General features: G+C 63.9%; 1 protein-coding gene across 3 annotated transcripts; it reads left to right on the top strand.

Annotated features, from left to right (window-relative positions):
• Positions 1–2389: 2389 nt before the first annotated feature.
• SBK1 (SH3 domain binding kinase 1) lies at positions 2390–19608 on the top strand. Of its 3 annotated transcripts, XM_055709849.1 has the most exons (5): positions 8868–8997; positions 10675–11485; positions 16105–16307; positions 16411–16613; positions 17242–19608. In XM_055709849.1, exons 2-5 carry the CDS (start codon positions 11412–11414, stop codon positions 18022–18024), a joined length of 1263 nt encoding a protein of 420 aa, XP_055565824.1. In that variant the 5' UTR covers positions 8868–8997; positions 10675–11411; the 3' UTR covers positions 18025–19608. The 3 variants fall into 3 exon arrangements, with proteins under 3 accessions (XP_027657659.2, XP_055565825.1, XP_055565824.1); XM_027801858.2 differs by lacking the exons at positions 8868–8997; positions 10675–11485 and adding an exon at positions 2390–3137; XM_055709850.1 differs by lacking the exon at positions 10675–11485 and having other exon boundaries at positions 8806–8997.
• Positions 19609–25355: the final 5747 nt, after the last annotated feature.

Below are 25355 nucleotides of genomic sequence, written 5' to 3' on the forward strand. Positions count from 1 at the left end.
GTGCCTGGGTGGGTGCCAGGGCCCTGGCGCCATACCCAGGGGGCCTGGGGGACGTTGGGAGTCTGGCTGTGGTGGGGGTACCCACCTGCATCCCATGGTCAGGAGAGGGGCTCCCCCAGTGCTGGACACCTGTGGGATGCTGATGCTTCTCCCAGCTCCCAAGGACCAGCATGGCAGCAGCATCCCCTGCACAGCCCCGTTGTCCTGGAGAGATGTCCCTGCCAGCTCCCCATGTTGGCAGGGGGTGACAAGATGGCAGTAACCCCCCCCCATCTGCCCAGCCAGTAATGCTACCTGCAGCCCTGCTTGCTCCCACATCCCTTCTGAGTGATGGGCAGCCATCCTGTTGCCCAGCCCTGCAATTCCCCATGCCCTGCAGCAGTCCTCGACCTTGACCACCCACCAGCTTCCCCCCCGTGCCGCTGCCAATGCCCCCAGCCCTTGCAAAACACCCAACATAGGTAGGAAACCAGTAAATGGCAAGTTCTGCTTGCAGGCACAGCCCGTGGCTGCCATGCTCAAGGGGGGTTTCACTGCCCCATGGCTCCCTTGGTGCAAACTGCCCCAAGGATCCTGCAAAAGGGACCTGTCCTGCCCCCCCTGCGCAGCACAAACCAGCCCCCAGCCCCTCTTTGCCAGGGGTCTCCGGCGGGCACCCTGCAGGGTGAGCTTTGCTCACCATGGGCAGGTCCAAGGAGAACGCAAGTCCTTGAAGCGCCTTAGAGTAACGGACTCAGCTTAATGGCTGGAGAAATGCTCAGGCTTGAAATAGCTGATGGAAATGGATGGCTTGAGGACAAACCCTGCTCAGAATCACGAGGATCCTGCCACTCCTGGCCTTGGGCAACATGCACTCGCCCAGCACGGCCGTGCACATGCATGTACGCTGAGCTCGGCCGTGCATAGGGGCATGCACTGATCCTAGCCACACACACGCATATACATACCAGCTCCAACCAGCTCCCTGCACAAGCACACCCATGATTGTGGCAAGAGAGCGCAGGCAGCCAGGCTCCATCGCCACGCACCCCACAGGGATGTGTCTGCCTCATCCTGGCCGGCCATGGACGCTGGAGGCAGGTCTGCTGGAGGCAGGTCTGAGGACTTGGCCATGAGGCAGAGGATCCCACTTAGCCTCAGCCCCCATCCCAGGTCGGGACCAGTGTGGGGTGGCTGAACCCCAGAAGTGCAGGCACCTCGCAGGCTCACGTGTGGGACCATGTAGTCCAGCACCCTTCTAGATGCATGGAAGAAGGTGATGGGAATGAGCTCAGGATAAACCACCCTCCAGGCTGGGTCCCCCTATCTCCTGGGGCAGCTGTGCAAGGACAAGACCCATGAGCAGCACCGCCGGGAGCATTCCGGCCATGAGAAATTAAAAATCCATCGATTTTTGCCATTAGAGGGGGTGTGGCTGGAGCAGATGCACTGCAAGCAGAGCCACACACTGAATAATTCACGGCGAGAGATGACGAAGCCCGTGGCCAGGCTGGGGAAGCCTCTCTGTGTCCTCCCACTGCTGCCTCCCAAGGACGTGGCCTTTGCTTCTGCCCCAAGGCATTGAACATGGGCTGGGGTGAGGGACCAGCACTGCTCTCCATCTCAGGGACATGGGGGTCACGTGCGGGTCCCTGAACTGGTCCCCACAGATGGAACGGTGAGACTCCAGAGCTGCTCGGTGAGAGCATGCGGCCACATGGGTGAGGGGTATCCTCACCCAGCATGCTGCGCCCAAGGTGGCCCGGCTTGTCCCCTGGGAGTGGCTGGACACTGCTGACATGGCTGCCCTGGCTTGCACTGGTGGTGCAGGGCCACCCCTTCTGGGGCAGGGCCACTCATCATGGGGCAAAGGTGCCACTCGTGGGGCAGGAACACCACTTGTGCAACAGGGACACATGCTGTGGGGCAGGGACATCCCTCTCAAGGCACCGTGATGCTCCTGCCATGCCCAGCTGGGATTGGCAAGCTGTGCCCTGCCATGCCCCACCATGCCCATGCATGCATGCGGAGCAGCCCCCCAGGAATGGCTCTAAGACCACCTTCTCCACCCTCAGCAGGGCACCCAGGCTAAGAGAAACCCCCTCTGGTGGTGCCATGTCCCCCATGCCAAGGGCTGGCCAGGGTCTGCCCTGGATGGGGCACTGGGGGATGGAGCACAGGTTTCTCGGTGACACTCAGTGCACCAGGGGGACGGGCTGAGTTTGCCAGGTCTCAGCTGTGGTGCTGGCAAGCCCCGAGGCAGCAGCCTGGAGCCAAGAGAGGGCGGCTGGAGGTTGGGCAGGGCTGGCAGCGGCAGCCAAGGAGTTAACTTCCCAGCCTCACCGCATGAATCTGGAGCTATTAATACTCGCACACTGGTTTAGCTGTCAGAGCAAGCGGCTGCTCTGCCGGTGAGACAAGCCCCGTGGAGCCGCAGCTCACCGCCGCCGACAGAACTTTCCTTCGTGAGCGCGTGGAGCTCCTGGCCCAGCTGCCTGCCTGCCAGACCCTGCCAGACCCTGCCAGACCCTGCCGGACCCCGCCAGACCCCACCGGACCCCACCTGCTGCAAGCCCCTGTGCAGGGGACACTTTCCCTGGCAGCACCACGAGCACCGTTCTCTGCACCCACCCCTGTCCTGTGCCACATGGGTGCTGGGCGCTGGAGAGGGGCAGCCGCTTCTCCCAGCCTCTGAAGCACCACAGGACTTGGCCGTGGCCTCATCCTGCCCTGCTGGACCCCTCAGCCCAGGTGATGCCACCCCAGGTCCCTGCCCACACGCCCTGAGGAGCAGTGCTGCCTTGCCTGGGCTGAGCAATGGCTGCTGGGTTGGCATTTAGGCATCACCGGCCCCGGAGCAAGGGTGACGCGGGACATGGCACAGCCCAGCACTGCCTCTGTGCGTGGTGAGCAGCTGGCCCCGGCACTCAGCCCGGCTGCGTGAAGGGCCCCCTGGCACCATGGCTCCGGGCAGGCGAGCATGAGGCTCTGGCCGCCGGTGGCATTGGCAAGGGAGAGGAAGATGCCAACACCCCTCCGGCGCTGTCTGGCCTGCGGTCCCCCTCACCCAGGTGCGGTGGCCACTGGAGCCCAGCAATGGATTCCTTCTGCTTCGTCTGCTTCCAGAAAGAGGAGCTGCAGCCCCTGCACCTGCACAGGTCAGTGCCGCGGTGCCTGCCCAGGTGGCACGCTGCCGGTGGGGACACGCCACGAGCCCATCAGGGGCATGTGAGCACAGCACCGAGCTGGGCTGGGGGACGATGTCTGGCATCGGGCTGCCTGCCTTGGCCGTGCCAAAGTTTCCTTTGGAGTAGATGCATCCTCTCCTGGCTGGAGGAGACCGGGGCCGGGCGCTGTGCCGTGCCATGCCATGCCATGCTCGGGAGAGGCTGTGTGCACAGCACATGTGCGCATCCAGCACGTGCTTCCCCGGCAGCAGCTCTCCAGGGCACGGAGCGGGTGTCCTGTGCCACGCCGAGTGGTGCCGTGTGCCCGTGGAGCGGTGTGAACCCACGGCACCCCGGACCCATCCTGCCCACTCCTGAGCGCAGGGTCCCTGGCTGGACCCTGCTCCCCAGGCAGGGGACGGCTGAGGCGGGGGCCAGGGCAGGGCAGCTGGGGTGTACCCAAGGAGGGCCACAAAGCTCCCCAAGGCCTGTCCCTCTCGGCAGCGGCACCAGCGCTCACATTCCCCCCTCCCCAAAAGCTCTGCTCCCATCCACGCTGCTGAGCGGCAGCCAAGGAGAATGTGCCAGCGCCGGAATTAGCCAGGCAGCCAGCAGGGATGCGAGGTGTGAATGCCGGCACATGTTGTGCCCAACTGCTCCTCCATGGCACCGAGCCACTGCCGGCTCCTGTCCCACGCCGCCATCCCCCCGGAGCAAGGCTCCCCCCCAGCCATGGCCAGGAGCCCCCCCCCCAAGTACATGGAGAGATTGCGGAGGTGGGGGTGGGGGGCAGTGGGGCCAGGCTCCCTCCTGGTGTGCAGGGAACTGTGGGGTTTTGGTGTAAGTCACTTTTTTTTGAGCCTCGATGGCTGTGGGTCACTGCCCATGGGCTTGGTGCCAGCTGAAAGGTGGGGGGCACGGGGAGTGGCAGGGGGGCCCTGTGTGTGGGTGCTGCTGGTGGGGGGCTAGCGCAGAGCATCCCCGGCACTGGACCCGATGGCACCCAGACTGTGCTGGGCTACGAGTTTGTTGTTCTCAGCCGGGGGGGGAGGGGGGGGGGAGGGGGGCGGGGAACACTGAAGTGGCAGTGCGGTGGTCCGTGGTCCTGCGTGGTGGCCATGGGGACCACCCCTCCCAGCGCAGGGGGATGGTGAGGGATGGTCACCGGTGGCTTGTCCCCACAGGCTCCCCTCTCCCACCGCGCCCTGCGCTGGGGGGGTCCCCGTCCTCGAACAGCCCCTCGCTGTCACCAGCTCGTCCTCGCCAGCCTCCCCCTGGGCCGGTGGGGACAGGGCTGGCACCGCCTGCCACCGCTGTGGCACAGCGCCCAGCGGGGCGGGGGGGGGGGGGGGGGCGGCGGAGGGGCCCACCGGGCGCTCCTCGCTCCGCCGACCCCGTCCCGTCCCCCCCGTCCCCGTCCCGCCCCCCCGGGCCCGGCCCGCGCCCGGCGCCGGCGGCAGCGTGTCGCTTCCCCGCAGCCTCGCTAGGGGGTGCCCGGGGAGCGCGCGGCGAGCGCGGGCGGGCGGGGCCGGCTGCGGGGTGCGGGGTGCGGAGTGATGGGTGCGGGGTGGTGGGTGCTGGGTGCAGGGTACTGAGTGCTCAGTGCCGGGTGCAGGGTGCTGAGTGCTTGGTGTTGGGTGCTGAGTGCTCGGTGCTGGGTGCATGTTGCCGAATGATGGGTGCAGGGTGCTGAGTGCGTGGTGCTGGGTGCAGGTTGCTGAGCGCTGGGTGCTGGGTGCCAGGTCGCCGAGTGCCAGGTTGCTGGGATGCCAGAGTGCTGGGTGCCAGAGCTGCCAGGGTGCTGACTGCTGGGTGCTGGGATGCTGTGTTCCACGGTGCTGGGCTGCCAGGGTGCTGGGCCGCCGGGCCAAGTCCCGTGGCTCTCCCTGTGCTCCCAGTTTGGTCCTGCTTCCCACTTTGGCCCTGGTTGTTGATGGGATGGGAAAGGCTGCAAGCGGGATTGGTGGGCACTGCTGTGCTGTGGCCCCGGCAGTGACGGAGCTCCAGATGGGGGGTGGGAGTGGGACAGTGCTGTGACCCCGCTACACCCCCAAATCCCACCTCCCCCAGGCAGAAACCCATTCCGCTGTTCTTCAGAAGAAACCCATTCAAAAGCAAACCATTCCGTTTCCCTCCAGCCCCGCAGCCGAATGGTCATCATTATGCTCCAGAGTTAACACCCGTCCGAGCTCCCTGCAGGTAGCCCCAGGCAGGCGGTGCTGCAGGCCCTGACCCAGCCTGGGGGGGGGGGGGGGGGGGGCGGGGCGGGGGGCAGCACGCAGGATGCTGTGCCCCCCGCCCGGCTGGCTCGGGTCCATCCTGCACCCCCCAGGAGCACGGGGCAGGGCCTGAGGGGCGGTGGGCGGCGGGAGGGGAGGCTGCCCCGGTGGCTGCTGGCAGCGGCTTGGCGGGTCCCCAGCACGGCGCTGAGCTGCAGAATGTGCCCCACGGCGCCTGGGCTGCGGCGCCTCCCTGACCTTGAGCGCAGCCGCTGGGAATCTCATCCCGGCAGCCACAGCAGGGGATGGCAGCGTGCCGCCGGGCGGGGCGGGGGGCACCTAACCCCCACCTCAGTGCTCCGGGAGCCACCGACCCCCTGTCCCCTTGCAATCCCCCTGGCTGGGCACTGTCCTCGGAGACTGAGGGGGCGCCCAGCCCCCCGGCACGGGCCTCGCGCCCTGGGCTGGCGAAGTGGCAGGTGCCGAGCGAGCAGCCCTGGCTGCGCGGGTGACGCCGGTGCCACCGGGCAGAGCGAAGGGCCGGGCTCGGGTGCCAGGCGGGGGGTGCGGAGCTCGGTGGGTACTGCGGTGCGGGGTGCGGGAACGTGCCAAAGCAGCCGGGAGCCGCGCGGGTCCCCTCGGCTGGTGCTGCGGCTCCCGGCGTGCTCCGCTCCCGCACTGCCCTCCCTCCCTCCCTGCTCCTTCCCGGCATCCCCGCCAGCATCTTCAGGCAGCTTTTAGCTCGCGGTACCGGAGCGTGACAGGCTGCGGGCAGCCGTGGCACCCCGACCCGTGTGCTGTGGGGCACGGCCCCTCGGCTCCCACTCTGCCAGCGGGGGGGAAATGACCAAGCGGCGGTGAAGGGACATGCGACCTTCTCCCTGAATTTGGAGGGGATTTGGCTCCCTAGAAATATTTTGGGCTTTTCAGGTCATTTTCCTGCCGCCTGCCCTCGTCCAAGCACATCCCCCGTGGCGCTAGCCAGGGTATTTCCTTTCCAAGCAGAAATCCTGGGGGCATTCATGATCCTTTGGGGAGCCGTGGGCTGGTTTGGGATCAAGCCAGGTGATACACATGCTTGATCCAGCTCCTTTCATCTTGCCCATCTTGGTTATTAATATTCTCTAAGTGTTTTGAAGACCATGAGCTCAATACAAACACTAACTGGTGCTGCTGGTGTTACTATTATTCAATCCGTGCATGACCCACGTGCTGGCAATGTGCCAGTCCAGCCTGGCAGCCACAAAATAAGCCGCTGAGCCCCCCCCCCAGCCCCCTGCAGCCCCCCGCAGCCCCCCACATCCCCCCAGGGCCCTGCCACCACCCGGCTGGTCCCTCACCAACAGCTCAGCCTCTGTGTACCGGGGGCACGGCACAGCCCCATCCTCTGAGACCAGGGTGGGGACAGCGGGGCCGAGGCATGCGTGGGGTGTGGGATGCTGTCCCCGCAGCCCCCCGCGGTCCCCGGGCAGGCTCCCTGGGCACCTTCGCTTCAAGCCTGACCTAGAAACAGCCCCGAGCTATAAATAGTGTGAGCTGAAGGAGGGCTCAGAGGCGCAGCTCTGAGCAGGAGGCTTGCGGGGGCCGCGGACCTGCAGCCGGGGGTCAGCACTACAAGGGCAGGCAGGGGACACAGGGGGGCAGGGGCTGTGGGAAGGGATGAGGCTGGACCCACTCTGTCCCCGGCAGCTGATGTGCAATGGGGCCGTGGTGGCTTTCACCAGCCTGTGTCCTGCTTATGTGGCAGCACCACAGCGCTGCCCCGTGTCCCACACTGTGACCCTTCCTGGCACCTTCACCCACAAGAAGCTCTCCTGCCCTGTGCCACCCCTTTCCCAGCCCCACAGCTCTAAGCACCCATCCAGCACCCATCCAGCCTGCCCTGGCTTGCTGGGTCACCTGGCTCCTCTTGTGCCACGCGGATGCGCCCATCCCGGTGGGGATTGTCCATGCTCCAAGCTCACAAGCCCCAGGTGCTGGCAGCTGTAGCAGGGACCGGCAAGCGGAGAGGGGATCAAGGGGACCGGCAAGTGCTGGTGGGCCCACAGCCGCCTCTCCTGCTGCCCAGCCCCCAGGCTGGCGATGTCCTGTGCGGCTGCTGGACAGGAGAAGAGTAGCAATGTCACAGCAGCACCTGGCACCAAGTTAAAGAGAAGTGTCAGAATGTGATTCAGCCTCTTGCTTTAAAGCCATTCATAAAATGACTAATTGCTCTGCGTGCTAAACTGGGAGCGGATTAGAGCCGCTGGTGAGTCAGTGGTGACGGCTCCTCTGCCCTCCCCGGTGGCGGGGGCTTGGGCGGCAACGGAATGGCCCCGGTCCCAGCTCAGCGGGCACGGCTGGCTTGCATGGGCCATGGGGTGTGTGGCCACAACCCACTGTTACCCCTTGGGGCATGGGGCTGCCCCACAGCTGTGGGTCGGTGCAGAGCGGCATCACAGTTGTGAAGAGACCCAGCGCCCAGCAAAGAGCCAAGGAAGCGTCAAAGCAAATTATGGCCTGCGTTAAAATGTCCCCGCTCAGCCCTGGTGAGAGCAGAAGGAAATCTGGAGAGACTAGATGGGCCCGGGGGCGTGCCGAGGAGGAGCGCCGTGCCTACCCCTCGCCTTCCTCCAGGAGAGCTGCCACCAGCCCCGTGGCTGGAGGTGCCCGGGAGCTCCCGGTGCCCAGCTCTGGCATTGTTTGCTGAACATACTGCCAAACTTTAGCAAGGCTGGAAGGAACCGCGGGTGGCGCGGCTGCCTTTCCCTGGCTGTGTCCGAGCGGTCCCGCCATGCCAGAGCACATGGCGGGGAGCCACGTGTCCCACACGTGTCCCACATGTGGCTGGGTGTGGAACTTTGGAGGGGCGAGGCAGGCGCCACGGTGGGCATCACCCGTGCTGGGAGGAGAAGAAACACAAAATATTGGAAAGCTCAGGGAGACGGGGGTGCGGTGGCAGTGGGACATGGCCCTGCAGAAGGACACTGTGGATGTGTGGGGCTGGTGGTGGTGAGCCCCAGATGTTCCATGCTTGGATGTCTGGGATGCCGGTGTCCTGCAGTGACGAGTGGTGCAGGGAAGGGGTGAGGAGCCCAATCCCGGTGGGGGGACCCGGGGACACCTGTCCCAGCCGTGCCCCCCCGTGCCCCTCGTCTGCGGCTCTGCTCCCTGGGCAGCCCCCCGGACTGGAGCTCAGTGGGCCGGCGGGGAGGTGGGTGACTCCGCCGTGGCTCCCAGCTGACACCTCGACCCCCGCCTCGAGCACCCCCAGCCCCCCCCCGGGGCCACCCTCCCACCGCCTGGGCCTGGGCCCACGGGCCGGTACGCGGAGGGGCTGCCCGAGCGCCGCGCATCCCTGCCAGCACCGGGGCGAGCAGCAGCGGACACCCCTCGCCCCCTCCCCGTTTTCCCCGGGGGGTGCGGGGCGGTGCCGGTACCGGGCGGAGCGTGGGGCGGGGCGGCGGGCGGCGCTGCCCTGCCGGGGGGCTGCGGGGGGGGGGCGCCGCCGCTCCGCTCCGCTCCGCTCCTCCGGCGGCGGCGGGGCCGCGGCATGAGCCCGGCGGTGCGGGAGGCGAGCGGGCCCCGCGCGGGGGGCGGGCGGCGGCGGCTCCTCTCCCGCCGAGGACGGGGCGCGGCGGCTCGCCCCATCGGTAAGGCGGCGGCGGGGAGGGGGCGCGGGGGGGTGCTGCCCGCCCGGTACCGGCCCGCGCCTTTGTGGCGGGCGCGGCGGGGCCGCCCTTTGTCTGCCCGCACGGCGCCGGGGCGGGGGGGGTGGGCGCGCGGCGGCCCCGGTAGCTAAAAAAACCCGTCACGGTACGAGCGGAGCTCTGGGATGAATAGCGGGGGTCGCCCCCCCGCCGCTCCCCGCAGAAGCGGGGCGATGCGGGGGGGGCACAGCGGGCGGGGCGGGTGCTGCCCCCGGGGGCTCGGCCGGGCGGAGCGCGAGGTCCCGGCTGTGGGACCCCCCCCGCCACCGCCAACCCGGGGCGCTGCCACCTGCGCCCCCCCGCCCCGCTCGGCCCCGGCCCTGCGGCAGCGGGGTCCAGCTCGGGGCCGGAGACGGAAGCGGCGTGAGTCACACTTGAAAGGAGTTTGTGCCGGAGCGGGGCCGGGGGCTGTGCCCCGGCAGCCCAGCGCTGGCCCCGAGGCCGCTTTCCGAGGGAGAAGGGCGGGGGGGTCCCCGCCTGTGTGGGGGGCTCCGGCAGGATGCGCGCAGAGGGAGGGCGGCGGGAGGCAGGGACCGGAGCTGGCCTCGGGGGCAGCCGGGGCCACCGCCTCCCCTCGTCGCCGGCCCGGTGCCGGGGGGGGCTCCTTGCCGTGTCCGCCTCCCGCGGCTGCGGCTGGGCACCGGGAGCCTGACCCACTTTCCTCCGGGGCCGGCGGCGCTGGCGCGGCGGGTGGCGGGCGGGAGCGCGGCGGCGGCTCGGGACGCCGCGGAGGGTCGGTCTCGGTACCGGGTGGCGTGGGGGTGAAGCCAGGGAGCTGGGCACCCGCATGCGGGGCCGCTGGCCCGCCAGGCTCGGGCTTGAGGGCGGCAAGGCCGTCAGCGGGGTGCTGCCATACCCTGCCCGGGATGCTGCCATACCCTACTGGTACCCTGCCTGTACCCTGCCCAGGATGCTGCCCGTACCCACCCCAGGATGCTGCCGTACCCTGCCCATACCCTACTGGTACCCTGCCCATACCCACCCCAGGATGCTGTCATACCCTGCCCATACCATACCAGTACCCTGCCGGTACCCAGCCAGGGATGCTGTCATACCCTGCCCATACCGTATTGGTACTCTGCTGGTACCCAACAAGGGATGCTGCCATACCCTGCCCGTACCCAGCCTGGGATGCTGCCGTATCCTGCCCATACTCTGCCTGGGATGCTGCCATACCCTACTGGTACCTTGCCTGTACCCAGCCTGGGATGCTGCCGTACCCTGCCAGTAGCCAGCCAGGGATGCTGCTGTACCCAGCTCAGGATGCTGCCCATACCCTGCCTGTACCCAGCCTTGGGTGCTGCTGTGGGGCTGTGGCAGGTGAGGGAGCAAAGGTGAGGCAGCCGAGAGGTGGGAGCATCCCCCTCAGTGGGGCCGCCGAGACGATGCCCAAGGTGCGGTGTTACACCCAGGAGGACCCCACACGGGGTGGGATGCAGCCCCACCGTGTGTGAAGGCCATGAAGCCCCTCGGCACGGAGGTAGGGCTAGATTTTGCAGCAGGGTGACATGTCCCCCTGCCTCCAAAAGTGAGAGGGGCGGGCCAAGGGGCCAGCTGGCCCTGCCCGGGGGGACTGGGCGGGCGACGGGCAGGTGCCGCTTGGGGCATTTGTCTTTGCAGATCCCAAACGTGTGATGCTGCCGGCACTGGTGGAAGAGTTTTGGGAGGGAGATGATGACAGGCTGATGAAACCAATCAAACAATGAAGTAATCATAAATCCCCGGTGCCAGCGGTGAAGGCGGGAGGAGCTGGAGGCTGGAGCAGCTGAGGTCCTAACGAAGCCATCCCGCTTGTCAGGAAAAATCCTGGGAGGCTGAAGCACTGAAAGGTGGTCAAGGGTCCTGCCATCGGGGGCCAATGGATGGAGACGGCGCAGTGCAGGCGAAGGCAGGGAAAAGCCTGCTGGCAGCTCCAGGAGAGAAGTGCAGAGGGCACGGAGGATGGCAGCGGGAGGGGAGAGCAGTGGCTTCCTGGGGAGCGGCTGCCACCCATCCCTCAGGAGGACAGCGAGAGGTGTCGGAGGAGAGAGCCTGGGTGCTGCTTTATTTGCTCTTCCCAAACCTGCCTGCAAAACCTGAATCCTGGGGCCAAAGCCTGAAGAAGCTTGTCACAGGCTCATGGCTGGGATGGGAGACGGTTCCTGCTATGGGGGATGCTACAGATGGGTGCGATGGGGCCTGATCCTGCCCCACAGCTGGGGAGACAACCCCACCAGGGGAGCAGCTCCTGCCAAATGGGAGCCCACGTGTTTCTGGCTGTTTGTTGGTTTTGCTGAAGCCGATCCTGATGCTGGGCAGTCTGCTCTGGTCTGGGCAAGGAGCTGGTATGAGGAAAACTCCAGATAACTGGGAATTCAATGCCATCGCATGGAAAAATGTCCCAAACTGGGGGCACTGAGAAGTCACGGTTGCTGTTGGTGCTTCGGTGGAGGTTAGGTGCTGGTTCAGGCTTGTGGTGTAAAGCGGCGCTCAGGCGTTCCCAGTGCCTTCCCACCACCACGGAGCCAGTGAGAGGACGTGGAGACGTGCCCCATCCATCACCTCTTTGCGGGGTGGCTGCTTCTCCTGGGTTGTGGGATGCTGGCAGGGGGGCTGTTCCCAAAATGCCCCCTGGGCCATGTGCGGCCAGCTGCCTCCCAGACACACTCAGCTTGTTTTGAGTGGCTTTGGGTGGCCCCGGGGTGGCGCGTGGGCAAATGGACCCTCTCCCCACGCTTGTTTTTCTGCTTTGGGCGGGGTGGGAGGCAGCGGCTGGCCCGGGTGGAGGGCAACGCAGCCTGCAGGCAGCCCTTACCTGGCCGGAGGTTGCGGGGACACGGCAGGTACTGGTGGCTCTGAGCCCCCACGAGGTGCCTGTCCTCCCCCCGTGCCCATGGAGATGTCGTCCTTGTTCGGCGAAGGTGCCTTTGCGAGCCCTCCCTGGGTGCCGGCGTGCCGCTGCCCCCGGGAAGTGCAGCTAATAACACCTTGCGCCGGCATGCTGGTCCCAGCGGCACGGAGGAGATGAGAGGATGTCCCCGGAACGGGGTCAGGCAGCCGTGGAGGCTGGAAATGGAGCGGGGTGCTGGATAGGCAGTGGCTTGGCACAGGGCACGGCCAAGGCACCACCTGTCCCCTTGCCCTGGTGGCACTGGGGAGGTGGGGGACCGGGAGCAGGGATAGCCCCAGCAGGGCCAAGAGCTTGCTTGGAAATGACTTTTCCAGCTTAGCATGTGTTTTGGAGAAAATAGGGGAGGTTTGGGAGCCAGCCAGGGTGCGGAGGGGGTGAGCTCCCTCCCAGCAGGCACCCTGGCCTCTAACCTGCTAGGCTGGAAACAGTGTCACCCGCTAATAATTAATGCCAATTACACCGTAGTTAATGAGCATGCTGCTGTTGTAGGGAGTGTCACGGTGGTGGGAGGGTTTGGGGGTGAGGATGGGGGGAAATCAAAGCTCTGCGCAGCACCCGTGGTGTGGCCGGGCAGCTGCAGGGGCTGAGCAGCGTGTGCCTGCGCCCAGCCCTGCTGCTGGCTGTTTCTCATTTCCCCCCCTCTCTAAAGAGAAATCTGGGTCTTGTAGAGACCCTCACCCCACCCCACGTGGTTTTCCCCTTTGTATCCCCGATTCCTCGCCCCAGAACAGCCCAGGGTGTGAGTCCTGGCCCCTCGGCAGGCTGCCAGCGTGCCCCCTGCGCCGGGCTCAGCCCCAAACCCTGTTCCTTTCACCCTACTCGATGACCATGTTGGTTTTCTGACCCCTCGATCTCTGATGTGGCTGGAGGGATTTTTCCCCCCCTTCCCCTCTTAATTTCCAAGCAGCTGCTGCTCCTCCATCCTCCTCTGCCAGGTGCCTGGAGCAGCTCTCCCGGGCGGCCTCTGCTCTTCTCAATGAGCTCTTAATGAGTTTGCAATTACTTATTGGCAGAGCCGATGCGCCCAGGGCTGGGTGTGCAGCGGAGCGGGATGTGGAACAGGGGAGAGCATCCCCTTGCAGCGTCAGGGAGGGAGCGGGTTGGCGGTGCTGGCCCCAGTACCTGGTGGGATGCTGGGCTCTGGATACGGGATGCCATCCTCTTGGGATCTGCTCCGTGGTGTTGGGGATGGGGACGGGGAGGTCCGGGGAGAGGAGCGGCAGCTGCCGGCGGAAGATGAGTGGCTGCCTATAAATACCTGCCAGGGAGCGAGGAAGAGGTGGGTGGATTATCCTCCTCACTCAATGAGATAAATGGTTCTGAAGCTTAAACACAGAACAATTTTAGTCTGAATAGTAGGAGAAATGGTTCAGGACGCAGAGCTGACAGTGCGCACCGCCTTCGATGAGCGGTGGGGTCCCGGTTCTGCTTGGCAGCGTCCTCGCTGCCCCTTTGCCATTGCCCGGGGTCTCATGCCGTGGGGGCCTTTGCCAGGACTCAGCTGGGATGTGCATCGTTCCTCCCTGCTTTTAAAAGCTCCTTCTTCAAGAACAGCCGAAACAACTGAGCCAGGGGATTGTGTGCTGGGAGGGCGGGTTTGGCTTCCTTCGGGCACAGCCTGGCTCATCTCCTCCGGTGCTTCGGGGCCATGCTGTGGAGGCGGGAGAGGAGCTGGTGTGTCGGCAAAAGGCCCATTTCTGCTCTGGTTTGTCCTGATCTGGCACGTGGCTGCATGGGCAGTGGCGTTGGCATGACTGGCATGGGCACAGAAGGCAGTCAAGGACACGGGACCTCGGCCCCGGCCATGCCAGGCTGGCGACATCTCTTGCCACATGGGCAGTGTCCCCGCTGTGTCCCACCGTCCCCATGAGCGTGCAGAACCAGCTGGGAATGAGCCCTCGCTCCCTCTCCCCGCTGCTGCCCTGCTTTGCTGCTTACATCAAAACCAACATGTTTTCAAAAGCGTTTCAATTTTTAATGAGAACTTCTGTGTTTATGCTTTTTTTGGCCTCAGTGCATTGGTATTTTGGCCACCGCCGTTGTTTGATTTCCCCCGGGGTTGGTGTTGGCTCTGTGCTCCCGTTACCTTGGCAGAGCGGGGTGCCCGGCAGGCGGGGGACCTGGCCTGGTGGGGCACCCGGCTGTGGGGGGTGTCCCGTGGTGTCCGATTGGGAAGAAGCTGCCTGGAAAACCCAACAGTCTCAGCCAAGGGGAAAAGCAAACAGCCCTTGACTTTAAGCAGCTGTCAGTCCTTCACCTTCTCTCTCCCATCCCACTGGCAGGTTTTTTTTTCTCCAACCCCAACTTTGCCGACTTGAGTAATTGCATTTCAACACCGGTTAATTAAGAGACATTGACGAGCATGATTGTAAATTCAAGTGTAGACAGAATTCTTCTTGCAGGATGCTGGGAGCTGTTTTTAGTCATGCATCCATCGAGCTGCTGCGCTGATCCACCTCCACCTCCAGCACCCAGACACCGAAATGGTGCTCCTCTTCCAGGAGGCCAATAAAACACTATGGAGATGAGCTGCTTTGGAGATCTTGTGAGTCAAGCCGTTACATTTTTGGAACATCATGATGTTGAAGTTCCTTTTCTATTTTTCGCCCAACTTCCCAGGAAAAAAAAATAATAAAAAATTAAGAAGCTAAGCTCTGCTTTGGGATGAGAGGCAGCATGGTCATGGGAAGAAAGGAGCGAGAGGCTGGAGATCAGGCTCGGCCTTTTTGGGAAAACGCTGGGAGCATCCTTGTGCATCGGGCAAGATCCTGACCCTGGGGCACTGTCGGTGCTCATGGGGCATCTGGTACCATTTGGGGTGGCTGTCACAGCCCCTGCCTGGCCATGGCATGGGACAGTTCGCATGTACCCTCTGGCACGGCTGCTCTCAGCCTCCATCTGTTGCAGCCGTGGGCTCGTCAACTCAGAAACACCCGTTTGGGTGTTTCGCTCGCGGGCGGTGAGCCCACGGCTGCAGCCACCAAGCGCCCATGCCGTGTCCCCCGCTGCCGGTGCTCCCGGCTCTGTCCCCACACCGGCCGGACCCCCAAATGCCCTTGGGCCCGGGGGCAAGTGGGATCCATGTTGAGTGGGAGTTTTTTTCCCCTCTGGTGAGACGCTGCATTAAAAATCTAAATATAAACCAGCACCCGCTCGGCTGCTGTCCCATGATTTTGTCAATCTGCTACAAAATCAAAAGCAGCCGGATTTATCTGCCAAGGTGCCCACCGGCCCTGGGGTGCCTGTGTCACTGGGGGGGGGGCTCGCTGGGCACCGGCTGGCTCTCCTGTGTGGTCACAGCGTGGGGTGGCTCGGTGGGCACCGGGTTTGTGCTCTTGGGGGATGATGGAGGGCGAAGCAGCGCCCTGAAGGCACCAGAGGAGATCCCGGGGTGGTTGGGCTGCCACGGCAGCGTGGTGGGTGAGTCCGAGCTTGGCTGTCGTGGCAGGGATGGCCAGGGCGAGGAAGAACCGCCGTCGGTTTGTCGGGAGTGAGGAACATCGGTGCTGTTGTCCATGTGCCGCTGGCCAGGCTCTGCACCACAGCACCCGGCACCCTGGTGGGGGGAAGCTGAGAGTGCGTGCTGATGGATGGTCAGAGGTGTATGGTGGAAAGATTTGCCACAGAGCCAGTGTGTACTGCTCAGTGCCTGTGGCTCGGCTTGGCCCCGCTCCGGAGCATCACTGGGTCACAGCGGGCTCCGCTCCACTCTGCAAAGGCGGGAGGGTGGAGGGGACAGGGCTGGCTCCCAGGGTCCCCACTGGGGACTGTGGCAGCAGTGGGGAGCCCCAAAGGGCTTCAGCTACCAGCCTGCACGGTGGCTGTGAACACGCTAGGGCTGAGGAAATGTGCGTGTGTCTGTCCCCACGTCCCAGCCCTCCTGGCTCTGCATGCCCTGAGCCCTCACTTTGCCCCCAGACACCCCCCAGCCCTGCCCCACCTGGCTGCAGCCCCTGCAGAGGCTGGAGCATACTCTCCAGAGCCACTGGGTTGGTGGACCCTGGGGACAGAGGGGTGGCACCAAGCAGCTGGGTGCCCCTTTGCAAGGTGCTGTGGCTCCCAGCCCCGGGGATGGGATAGGGCGGGATGGGATGGTGTAGGATGGGGCGAGGTGGGTTTGTAGCACCCACCAAAAGCAGTGACGTGCCTCTGCCTTGCAGCGCAGCCATGAGCGCGGGTTCGACTGAGCAAGAGCCGTCGCGCAAGCTGGCCTGCTGCGGAGTGCCTCTCATCACCGAGGACATGCAGTCCCTGGCCATCCGCACCCTCTCGGGCACCGACATCAGCAAGCACTACGACCTCATCCGCGAGCTCGGCAAAGGCACCTACGGCAAGGTGGACCTGGTGTCCCACAAAAGCACAGGTGAGGGGAGCGGGGGGTGCCAGGGGTGCGGCCGCGCTGGGAGCAGGGTGCCTGCATGTCCCAACTGTGGCCTGGGGTGACCCCCATCTCCTGCCCACTGCAGGCACCAAGATGGCCCTGAAGTTTGTCAACAAGAGCAAGACAAAGCTGAAAAACTTCCTGCGGGAGTTCAGCATCACCAACACGCTCTCCTCCAGCCCCTTCATCATCAAGGTCTTTGACGTGGTCTTCGAGACTGAGGACTGCTACGTCTTTGCTCAGGAGTATGCCCCTGGCGGGGACCTCTTCGACATCATCCCGCCGCAGGTGGGAGCCCTCCCATGGGAGCCTTTCTGGGGTGTGGGGGCTCAGTATCCCCAGGGTCCTGAGCAAAGCTGCCGCTCTGCTTTGGTGGCCGTGTGGGAGGGAGCCCGTGCATGGGGACTGGGCATCCCTGTATGGGTTGGTGCTGACCACAAGCACCTACAAGCAAGTTTGGGACCCATCCCCCATCCCCTGGGGTGGCCTGGGACCCATCAGGCATTCCTGGGGTAGTCTGAGACCTGTTACCCATTCCCTGGGGTGGCCTGGGACCCATCAGGCATCCTGGGGTGGCCTGACACCTGTCACCCATCCCCTGGGGTGGCCTGGGATGCACCCCCCATCGCTTGAGGTAGCCTGGGACCCATCACCCATCCCTCAAGTTCCCTCAGACCCATCACCCATCCCTTGGGTGGTCCGGGACCCATCACCCATCTCCTAGACATCCTAAGACCCATCACCCATCCCTAGGGTGGCCTGGGACCCACCATCCATCTCCCTGCCGCACAGAGCACCCAGATAAAAGCATCCACAACCGTGCTGGATGTTCAGGGCCATACAGATACGGCGGTCTCCAAGCTGGGTGGGACCACCGTAGGGTCCGGTGGCTGACGCCGTGTCTCCGTGCCCGCAGGTGGGGCTCCCCGAGGAGCTGGTGAAGCGCTGCGTGCAGCAGCTGGGCCTGGCCCTCGACTACATGCACAGCAAGAGCCTGGTGCACCGGGACATCAAACCGGAGAACGTCCTGCTCTTCGACCGCGACTGCCGCCGCGTCAAACTGGCCGACTTCGGCATGACCCGCAAGGTGGGCTGCCGAGTCAAGCGCATCAGCGGCACCATCCCCTACACGGCACCTGAGGTCTGCCAAGCTGGCCGGGCGGAGGGCTTCGCAGTGGACACCAGCATCGACGTCTGGGCTTTTGGGGTGCTCATCTTCTGCGTCCTCACCGGTAACTTCCCCTGGGAGGCGGCGGCGGCTTCCGACGCCTTCTTCGAGGAGTTTGTGCGGTGGCAGAAGGGGCGGCTGGGGGGGCTGCCCTCGCAGTGGCGGCGCTTCACGGACAGCGCCCTGCGCATGTTCCAGCGCCTGCTGGCCCTCGACCCCGAGAAGCGCTGTCCCGTCAAGGAGGTCTTCTACTTCATCAAGTGCGACCTGATGGCCGAGGTGCGGCGCCGACCCTCCTACCGCTCCCGCAAGCACGCCAGGGACAAGCTGCCAGCCGGTCCCCATCGCCATGAGGTGGCCGGCGCCTGCACCCCTGCCCCGCTCAAGAGGACCGTCCTGACCGAAGGGAGCGGCCCCCGCGGCTCCGAGCCGAGCGCGGCCCCCCCGGGGACGGCGAGCAGGACAGACGGACGGCAGGACAAAGGCAAAGGGCAGATGGTCCTGGCCACAGCAATAGAGATCTGTGTCTGATGGCGCCGGGGGGGGGGGGGGGCGGGCACGCAGCAGCCGCCCGTCCCATCCCGTCCCCCTGCCCCGGGGACAGGGCTGGGGGTCTTGCTTGGGGTGGTGGCATGAGCTGGGACGGGGCTCTGGGGCTCCCCAAGCAAAACAAGAAACAAACAAAAACGAAGAGGAAAAGGACAGAACTGGGTGTGCTCCATAGCACTGAGGATGCTGATCCCCCCACCCCACCTGGGCGAGGCCGGCGGTGGGAGCCCGGCCGAGGGCATCACTCGGTGCCGGGGGGACGTTGGTACCCCCGGGTCCTGCCATGGCCGCACCACCCCCTGCAAGGCCCCCCGCAGGGTGGCCCGGGGAGGGGTCTCCCATACAGGGAGGAAGAGGAGGCAGGGGCTGCGTGGGTGGGGGGTCCGGATTGGCCAGCACCCACCAGCTCACCCCCACCCCGTGCTCAGCCCCCAGCCAGGGCGAGGGAAGGCCGATGACCCCGCACCATGGAGGAGGCCTTTGGGGAGGTTTGGGTGGGTGGGATTTGCCCCCTTCCACCGGTCCCTGCCCCACGGGTGGGGACCGGGAGGGGATGTGGAGTTGGGTGTTGGGCCGGTGATGGGGAGCTGGGGGGTCACCGGCAGCCCAGGACCCCCGGCACCCCGGCTACCTCCCTGCTGCGGGAGGTGCTGGCAGCCATCGATGTAGCAAGTGTCCCTGTCTTGTGTGTTGTCGTGCGTCCCAGGCACAGCCGCTGGCAGCCCCTGGCCCCCCTGCCCAAGACCCCCGCCGGAGGGAGTGGTCCCCTCCCAGCCAGGAGCCATGCTGTGGGCTCGGCCAGTGGCCGCGGTGCTGGCTGGCCACCATGGCGGGTGCTGGGGGCCGGGGTGGCTCTGCCATGGTGGTGTCCCCCTGTCCCCTCTGCAGAGTTGTTGTACCCAGGGACTGGGAGAAGGTGGTGGTGGTGCCTCTCCAGGCTGGTCTGCACAACCTGGGGAACAGGGGAGGGGGCTTTGAGTGGTCTCCCCAAGGGCCACATGGTTCCCTGTGCTGTCCCCATCACCCCTCGCTGTCACCCCTTTCCCAAACCCCGGTTACCCTCCCCTGGGGCTGGCGGGGAGGAGGCAGCGGGGTAAATCCCCCCAGGGCTGGCTGCAGCGGGGCGGGATGGTGGCAGCAGGAGCCACTGGTGGCCCCTTAGTGACAAGGTCATGGGGTGTATGTGGGGGGGGGGATGCAACTCCCCTCCTAGTTGTAGGGCAGCGGGGGGCTCACCCCACTGCCAGGGTGGGGAGCCTGGGGGCACCCCACGTTGGCAGCACCCAAGCCCTGGCATGCTTTGGGCTTCCCTCCCATCAGGTGGGTGCCGTGGGGACCCCCCCATCCCCTCCGCCCCCCCCCAATTCCCGCACAAAGGGCTATAACGCTATTCAGCAGCAGCAGCAGCAGTTTACACAGCAGGCGGGTGCCCGGCCGGACCCCCCGCCACCGCCGCTGCCCCCCCGTCCCCGCGGCACCCACCCCTGCCCGCCCGCAGCGCCAAGGCTGGGGGCCGGTTTTAGAAGTAGCATTGCCCCGATGTAGAGACGCTAGGCGCGGTTTTTTCTCCTTTTTGCCTTAGGTCCCTCAATGTCCTCGATCTTTCGTGCAATAATGTAGATACGGGATCCCAGCCGCCCCGGGAGGGCTCGGCTGTGCCTCTCTGGCGCTCTGTCCCCCGGCGGGGTGCCTGGCTGTGATTTCTGTTCCCGTCGAGGTCGCTGTGTTGGTAGGTCGTTGGGTTTTTATTTCCAATTCCCTCAGCTGTCGGGTTTCGGACCTTCTTCCCATAGGAGAGGCTGTAGTGTCACAGACGTTACCTCAGTTTGTCACTGTTGAAAAGGATAAAAAAAAAAAACCAACAAAAACCAACTAAAACCATAAAAAATGACAAAATACATAGTTATAAAAGCAACAAAAAAAAATCTCAGTGGCGGTGAAGACTTTTTTTTAAAATAAAATGTGGTGCTGCTTGGGTGGGCAGGGGGCACTGCCTGCCTTTGCCCCGCCATGGCCCTGGGGCTCGCTGTCCCCTCCCTTTCCCCCTGTCCCCCCATGCCCGGCTGCCGTGGCCACCCCAGGGCGGGAGGGAGGGGGAGCGGGGGACAGCACAGCGGGGCTGCCGGGCAGAGTGGCAGCACCCATGGGTGGGGGGCACCCGGCCACCCTCGGTGCAGCCCCCTCCAAACAGGCAGGGCTGCCTGACGTCAGATGTATTCCAGCCACGTCCGCAGGCTAATTTCAATTTCCTGGTAATTATGCAAATGAATGTGGATTTAATTAAGGGCAGATTTCATTAAAGTCTTCTTGGGGAAATGAGAGCAGGGTGGGGGAGAGCGAGGAGGAGGCGGCAGGGGAGGTAAGGTGAAGGCAGCGCTCGCCCCGGAAGATAAATGGCTGCAGCGGATGCCAAGGGGATAGGGTGGGATCCCTTGGGAGTGGGGGTCCCACCTGCTCCCTGCCATGGGACCCCCATTGTGGGGGCCTCAGGGTCCCCAGCCGAGCAGCAGGGGGCTGCATGGGGCAGGCGCACAGCGTGGCTGGGGGGCAGCACCCGAGGGACCCCAGGAAGATGCGGCTGCGGCTCCTCCGGTGCATCCCCAGCCCCGCGCCGGGACCAGGGCAGCGAGCCCCGCGTGTCCACCCACCTCAGCAGCGAAGCCTCTCATCTCCTTCCCCTTCCCATAAGGGCAAGGAAAGCATTTCTTCGACATGTGATTTATTTTTTTCTCTTCCTCAGCTAAAAATACAGATTTGGCCACGCCAAAAGGTCTAGGAAATCAATGTCATTGTCACCAGGCGCTGGCTGGAAGGACCCTCCCCTCCCCAATCACTGACAAAAAAGGAAACGTTGCCATTTGACGTCTTTGAAATGAACCGCTCGGGTTGCTTTCAGCTGAACTGCCTTTAATTCAAAGTGAAATGGCTAATTTTATCCCAGCAAGGTCAGGGATGCTGAGAGCCTGTCAGCGCTGGCAGGGCAGGGGCTACTTGTCCCCAGGTGAAACATCCAGACCAAAAACCTGCAGCAAAAGCAGCGGCTGGGCAAAGCCATCGCCTGCCCGCCGGGCTCGCTCCGGCGTTTGGCTGGGCAGGCGGCCGCCCGGTGCCGCTGACCTTGGGCGGTCCTCGAGTAATGGACGGGCAGCGCAGGCACTGCTCCCGAAGGAAATAACTGATGGGTTTGTACAGATCCTTGAGCCGGCTGCAGGGAAGAGGCACAGGGTGGCAGGGGTGAAAACAGCGTGGGTGCTGGATGTGGGACGGGTGCGGCAGGTCCAGCCCCACTAGCATCCCATAAACCCAATCCTTCCCGAGCTGGGAAGCCAAGCAATGCCTCCCTGCCACTAATTTCATCCAGGCCTTGATTTCTGGAGCTGAGTTTTGCCCGTTTTTGCTTAGAGATGCTAAGTGAGCTGCTGCAGCCCCAGCTAAAATACTGCAGGTTGAGAATAAAAATAACTGTGAATGATCCGCTCATTTGGAGTGCAAATGATCAATGCCAAGCTGGCATGGCAAAAAAACCCCAACAAAACCCCAAAGAACCAACCCTAACTGATCCCTTTAAAAGGCAATATTTTGCCACCAAGATGCTGCTTCAGCTCCCCAGTGACTCAGGAGGGGCTGCAGGATGAGGCCCAAAGGCATTCCCACGCATCCCGAGCCGGGAGCAGAGCACAGGGTCCAGGCTGCCAGTGGCTCTCCCAGCCACCACACGGAGACATCGGGGGGGACGTGAGCCTGGCATGGCAAGAGTATTCATTAGATGTGCTGCTTAGGGCTGATCCGCTTTCAAGAGTTTCCAAAAATAGCAACAGCACTGAGCTGAGATGGGCGTTGGAAGGAAATGTGACTCATGTGCTACCCAGTGCCTGAGCAACATCACAGGAGCTCGAGGCCGCTGCGCAGAGCGAGCCACCCGAGCCTGCCCAGGGATGCTGCGGGAGGGTGCACGAGGGCATCCCAGCGCCCTTCCTGCCAGCTGCAGAGCTGCCTGCGAAGGGGACGCAGCTCGGGCTCGTCCCCTGGCTGTCCTTTCCGCAGGGCCCCTCTGCTGTCTGTGTTTTAAGCTGCTGGGGAGATGATGGACAGATGTCAGTCAAAGCCTGGCAGCTGCCGAGGGCTGTGGCAGGAACAAGATGCTGGAGCCAGGCAGCAAAAACTGTCCCGAAGTGGGGAAAAAAATCCATCCCCGCACCACATGGGGTGGTTCATCAGGGCCGCAGCTGGTGGCAGAAGGGAGAGGTGACCTTGCGGGACAGATCCAGCCACCCCTGGGCAAGGCAGAGCGGAGCTGGCTGCACTTCCATCCCCAGCCCCTCACCGGGGCAGGTCCCTGCCTGGTGGGAGCATCCCACAGGGAACAGCTCTGGGCAAGGCCCTGCCAGGTGCTGGCTGCCTTTGCTCCCGCCTCAGCTGGCCGGGAGGATTTTGGCACAGGACAGAGGAGCGCAGGAGGCTGCCGGCATCTCCAAATTGGCTGCATGCTCCCTGCAATGTGGTTGGATAGATTTTTTCACCTGAAGATGTTTCTTCCCATGGAAAACCCAGTGTTTCTCATTCACCAGAGTCTTTTAGCTGGAAAATGGGTGGGTTTGTCAGCTTCGGGAGGAGGGGGGTTTACTGCAGTTTTGGAGTATGCTGAAGTGCCAGAGCCCAGGGAAGGTGCTGGGAAGCACACTCAGCCCCGCACACACACTCCCCGCCACCCAAACGGTTGGGTTAGGGCTCAGCTCAGCAGGCCTCCCACGTTGCCATGACAACTGCAGCATCCCAGCTTGGCAAGGATGGGAAATCTCAGCCATGCCCACCATCGCCTTGCCCAGACTGGGCTCTGGATACCTGCACAGGCAGCTCCCCCACCCCAAGACCCAGCTGCCAGCTCAGGGTGCCACAGACAGCACCCCAAGCCCACCGACGAGTGTAAGGTGCTGTTTACACTGGCTCCCAGGTGCTGGTCCACGCTCCTGATTCAGACTTTCCTTCGCATCCCTCCAAAAGCCACAGGGCTGGCAGCAGCAGGGGCAGGAAAGGCTTTTGCATTTCAGGCGAGGCTCTGCCCCTTCACAGCCCGAGTCCAGCTGCTGCGCAAGCTGCACGGCTGCGGCAGCCTCTCCCCAGCCACCGAGCTGCAGCTCCTGCCTGTTCCAGCTCCGCTGCATCCCAGCCAGCAGAGCATCTCCCTGCTAGACACAAAGCCCCCAGGCTACCTCCAAACCCTTCCTGTCCCCACCGGAGGGGACAGGGTGGGCTGCTGGCTTGCAGACCTCACTCCCCCATCACCCCAGCGCTCAGGCAACGGACTGGTGTTACTCCGTGCTAATTAGAGCATCATGACAGGCGGACGTTGCTCTCAGCGGCCTCACAAGACCTCAGCTCTCAGTCTGACGAGACCTGAGCTAAACCCACGCTGCCACCGAGTGAGGGAGAAACTCAGCTCCTCGCCTCGGAGCCTGCTACACCTCCAGAAAGGTCTCGTCTGAAAAGCATTAATACAAGATTAATACAGGCTTCAATAAACAGTGAATCAACCGCTAACAGAGCCCAACTTGTAAGTCATCTGTGACACCTCAAGGGCTTAAAAGCATCCAGAACATGTCTGGAACATGCTTAAAATGGATGTTAATCACCTTGTAGCCCCAAAGACACCGCACCAGAAAAACTTTAGGAGAAGAGGTTGCAGAGGTGACAGGAGAGCTGCCTCATCCCCCCCCCCCCCCCCCCCGCCACCTCAGAGGGGGGTTGGTTGCGAAGTAGGGCTTCCTGAAGCTGGCCTCTGGTCCCTGGCTACACCACCCTCCTGCTGAGCAGCTTCTTCTCCTACCCATCAGCGCTTCCCTTGCTGGAGCTTCACCGCTTTGCCCCTCTGCCTGGCACCTCCCCACCCCCTCTGCTCCCAGCACTGGGCAATCCCAGACTCATATCCCCCCCTTCAGCCTCCTCTTCTTCAGGCAGAGGAAGGCTCAGCTCCCCCAGCTGGAACTGCTCCACTGGGACACACCTGCAGTCACTCGAGGGCCTGACCCTTCCCCAGCCTGGCCTGAGGAGCACCATGAGGGCCCTTTCCCCAGGACCAAGGTCCACTTCAGGGCTCTGGCCAGGGCCCTAGGGTGCCTTGTTCCACTGAGCTGCCCACGGGCACCACTCGCAGCCGCTGCCCAGGGTGACTTGTCCATGGCACGACTGGCCAGCCCACAGGATGCCTGTGACACCTGCTTGGCTCCAAGCCCAAGTGGGCTCCAATATTTGGAGGCTGGGTATCAGAACATGGGCTGTGGTTGTTTGAGAAGTGCAGCAGCAGATACCCAGAAGACAGGGGTAGGTTAGTGGTCAGGAGCTTCTTGGTGGCCTTGAATTTGCTTCACAGTACCACCGCTCAGCGTGTCCAGGTCCGCGTGTTTGGGTACCTCCCTTTGGGGGAGAGGAGCAGCTCTGCAGGATCCAGCGGCACTTTGGTTGGCATCAGCTCTAGCTGGTTGGAGCAGACCAGGATTCTGTGCCGGCTTGCAGAGTCAGGAACTGAACATCACCTTGGCCGGCTTCCAGGCTTCCCAAGGGAGCCTGCATCTTGCGGAAGGACAGGCACGGGGTCAGACACTGGAACCAGCACAACAGTCACATTAGCCTTACAGCAAGTTCCCTGCAGCGTCAGGTACCCAGCTCTGAGTCATCACCCAGCTTTCAACTGGAGACAACCTACAGCCGTTCTTGAGAGCTGCTTGTTCATGGCAGAGCCTCCTCTGCCCCACCACGGGGTGAGCCCAGTCCTCTGTGGGTCTGAAGAGCTGCTCCCGAGCCCTCGGGGCTTGGAGGAGGCAGCAATGACTGGCCAGGCTGCTTTGAGAGGGTATCACCAGCACAGTGTACAGCCACAGACAGCTCAGGATCTTCTGCCACAGCTCTGGAAAGGGTCAGTCCCACATCCAAAGTCACTGCTCAGAGCATGGAAACACCAATGTGTTGCGGTAACAGCTTCACAGCCCTGCGAGCACCTGCCACTGCATAGCACAGGCTAAACACCCCCGGCAGCAGCTGCCAGCTAACGCTGGGCTGAGGTGGAGGGATAGGGGCACCCGCCCTGCCCTTCCCCCTCCAGCCCTCCCCAAGTCAGCTGAGAAAGTCTCTGAGATCTCAGCCCCAGCCAGGCCACCACAGCACCAAGGTCTCCTCCAGGAGTTGAGCAGCATAGCTAGGTCCACCACAGCACACAGAGCAGCTTCAGCCCAGAGGCAGCAGACACCAAGCTCCAGCAGAGGAAGGTCTCAGGCAGTCACCAGCAGGTCCATTGGAGCCACCTAAGGGCCCCCACCAGC

This window comes from Falco cherrug, chromosome 4, assembly GCF_023634085.1.
Source record: "Falco cherrug isolate bFalChe1 chromosome 4, bFalChe1.pri, whole genome shotgun sequence".
Lineage (NCBI taxonomy): Eukaryota > Metazoa > Chordata > Aves > Falconiformes > Falconidae > Falco > Falco cherrug.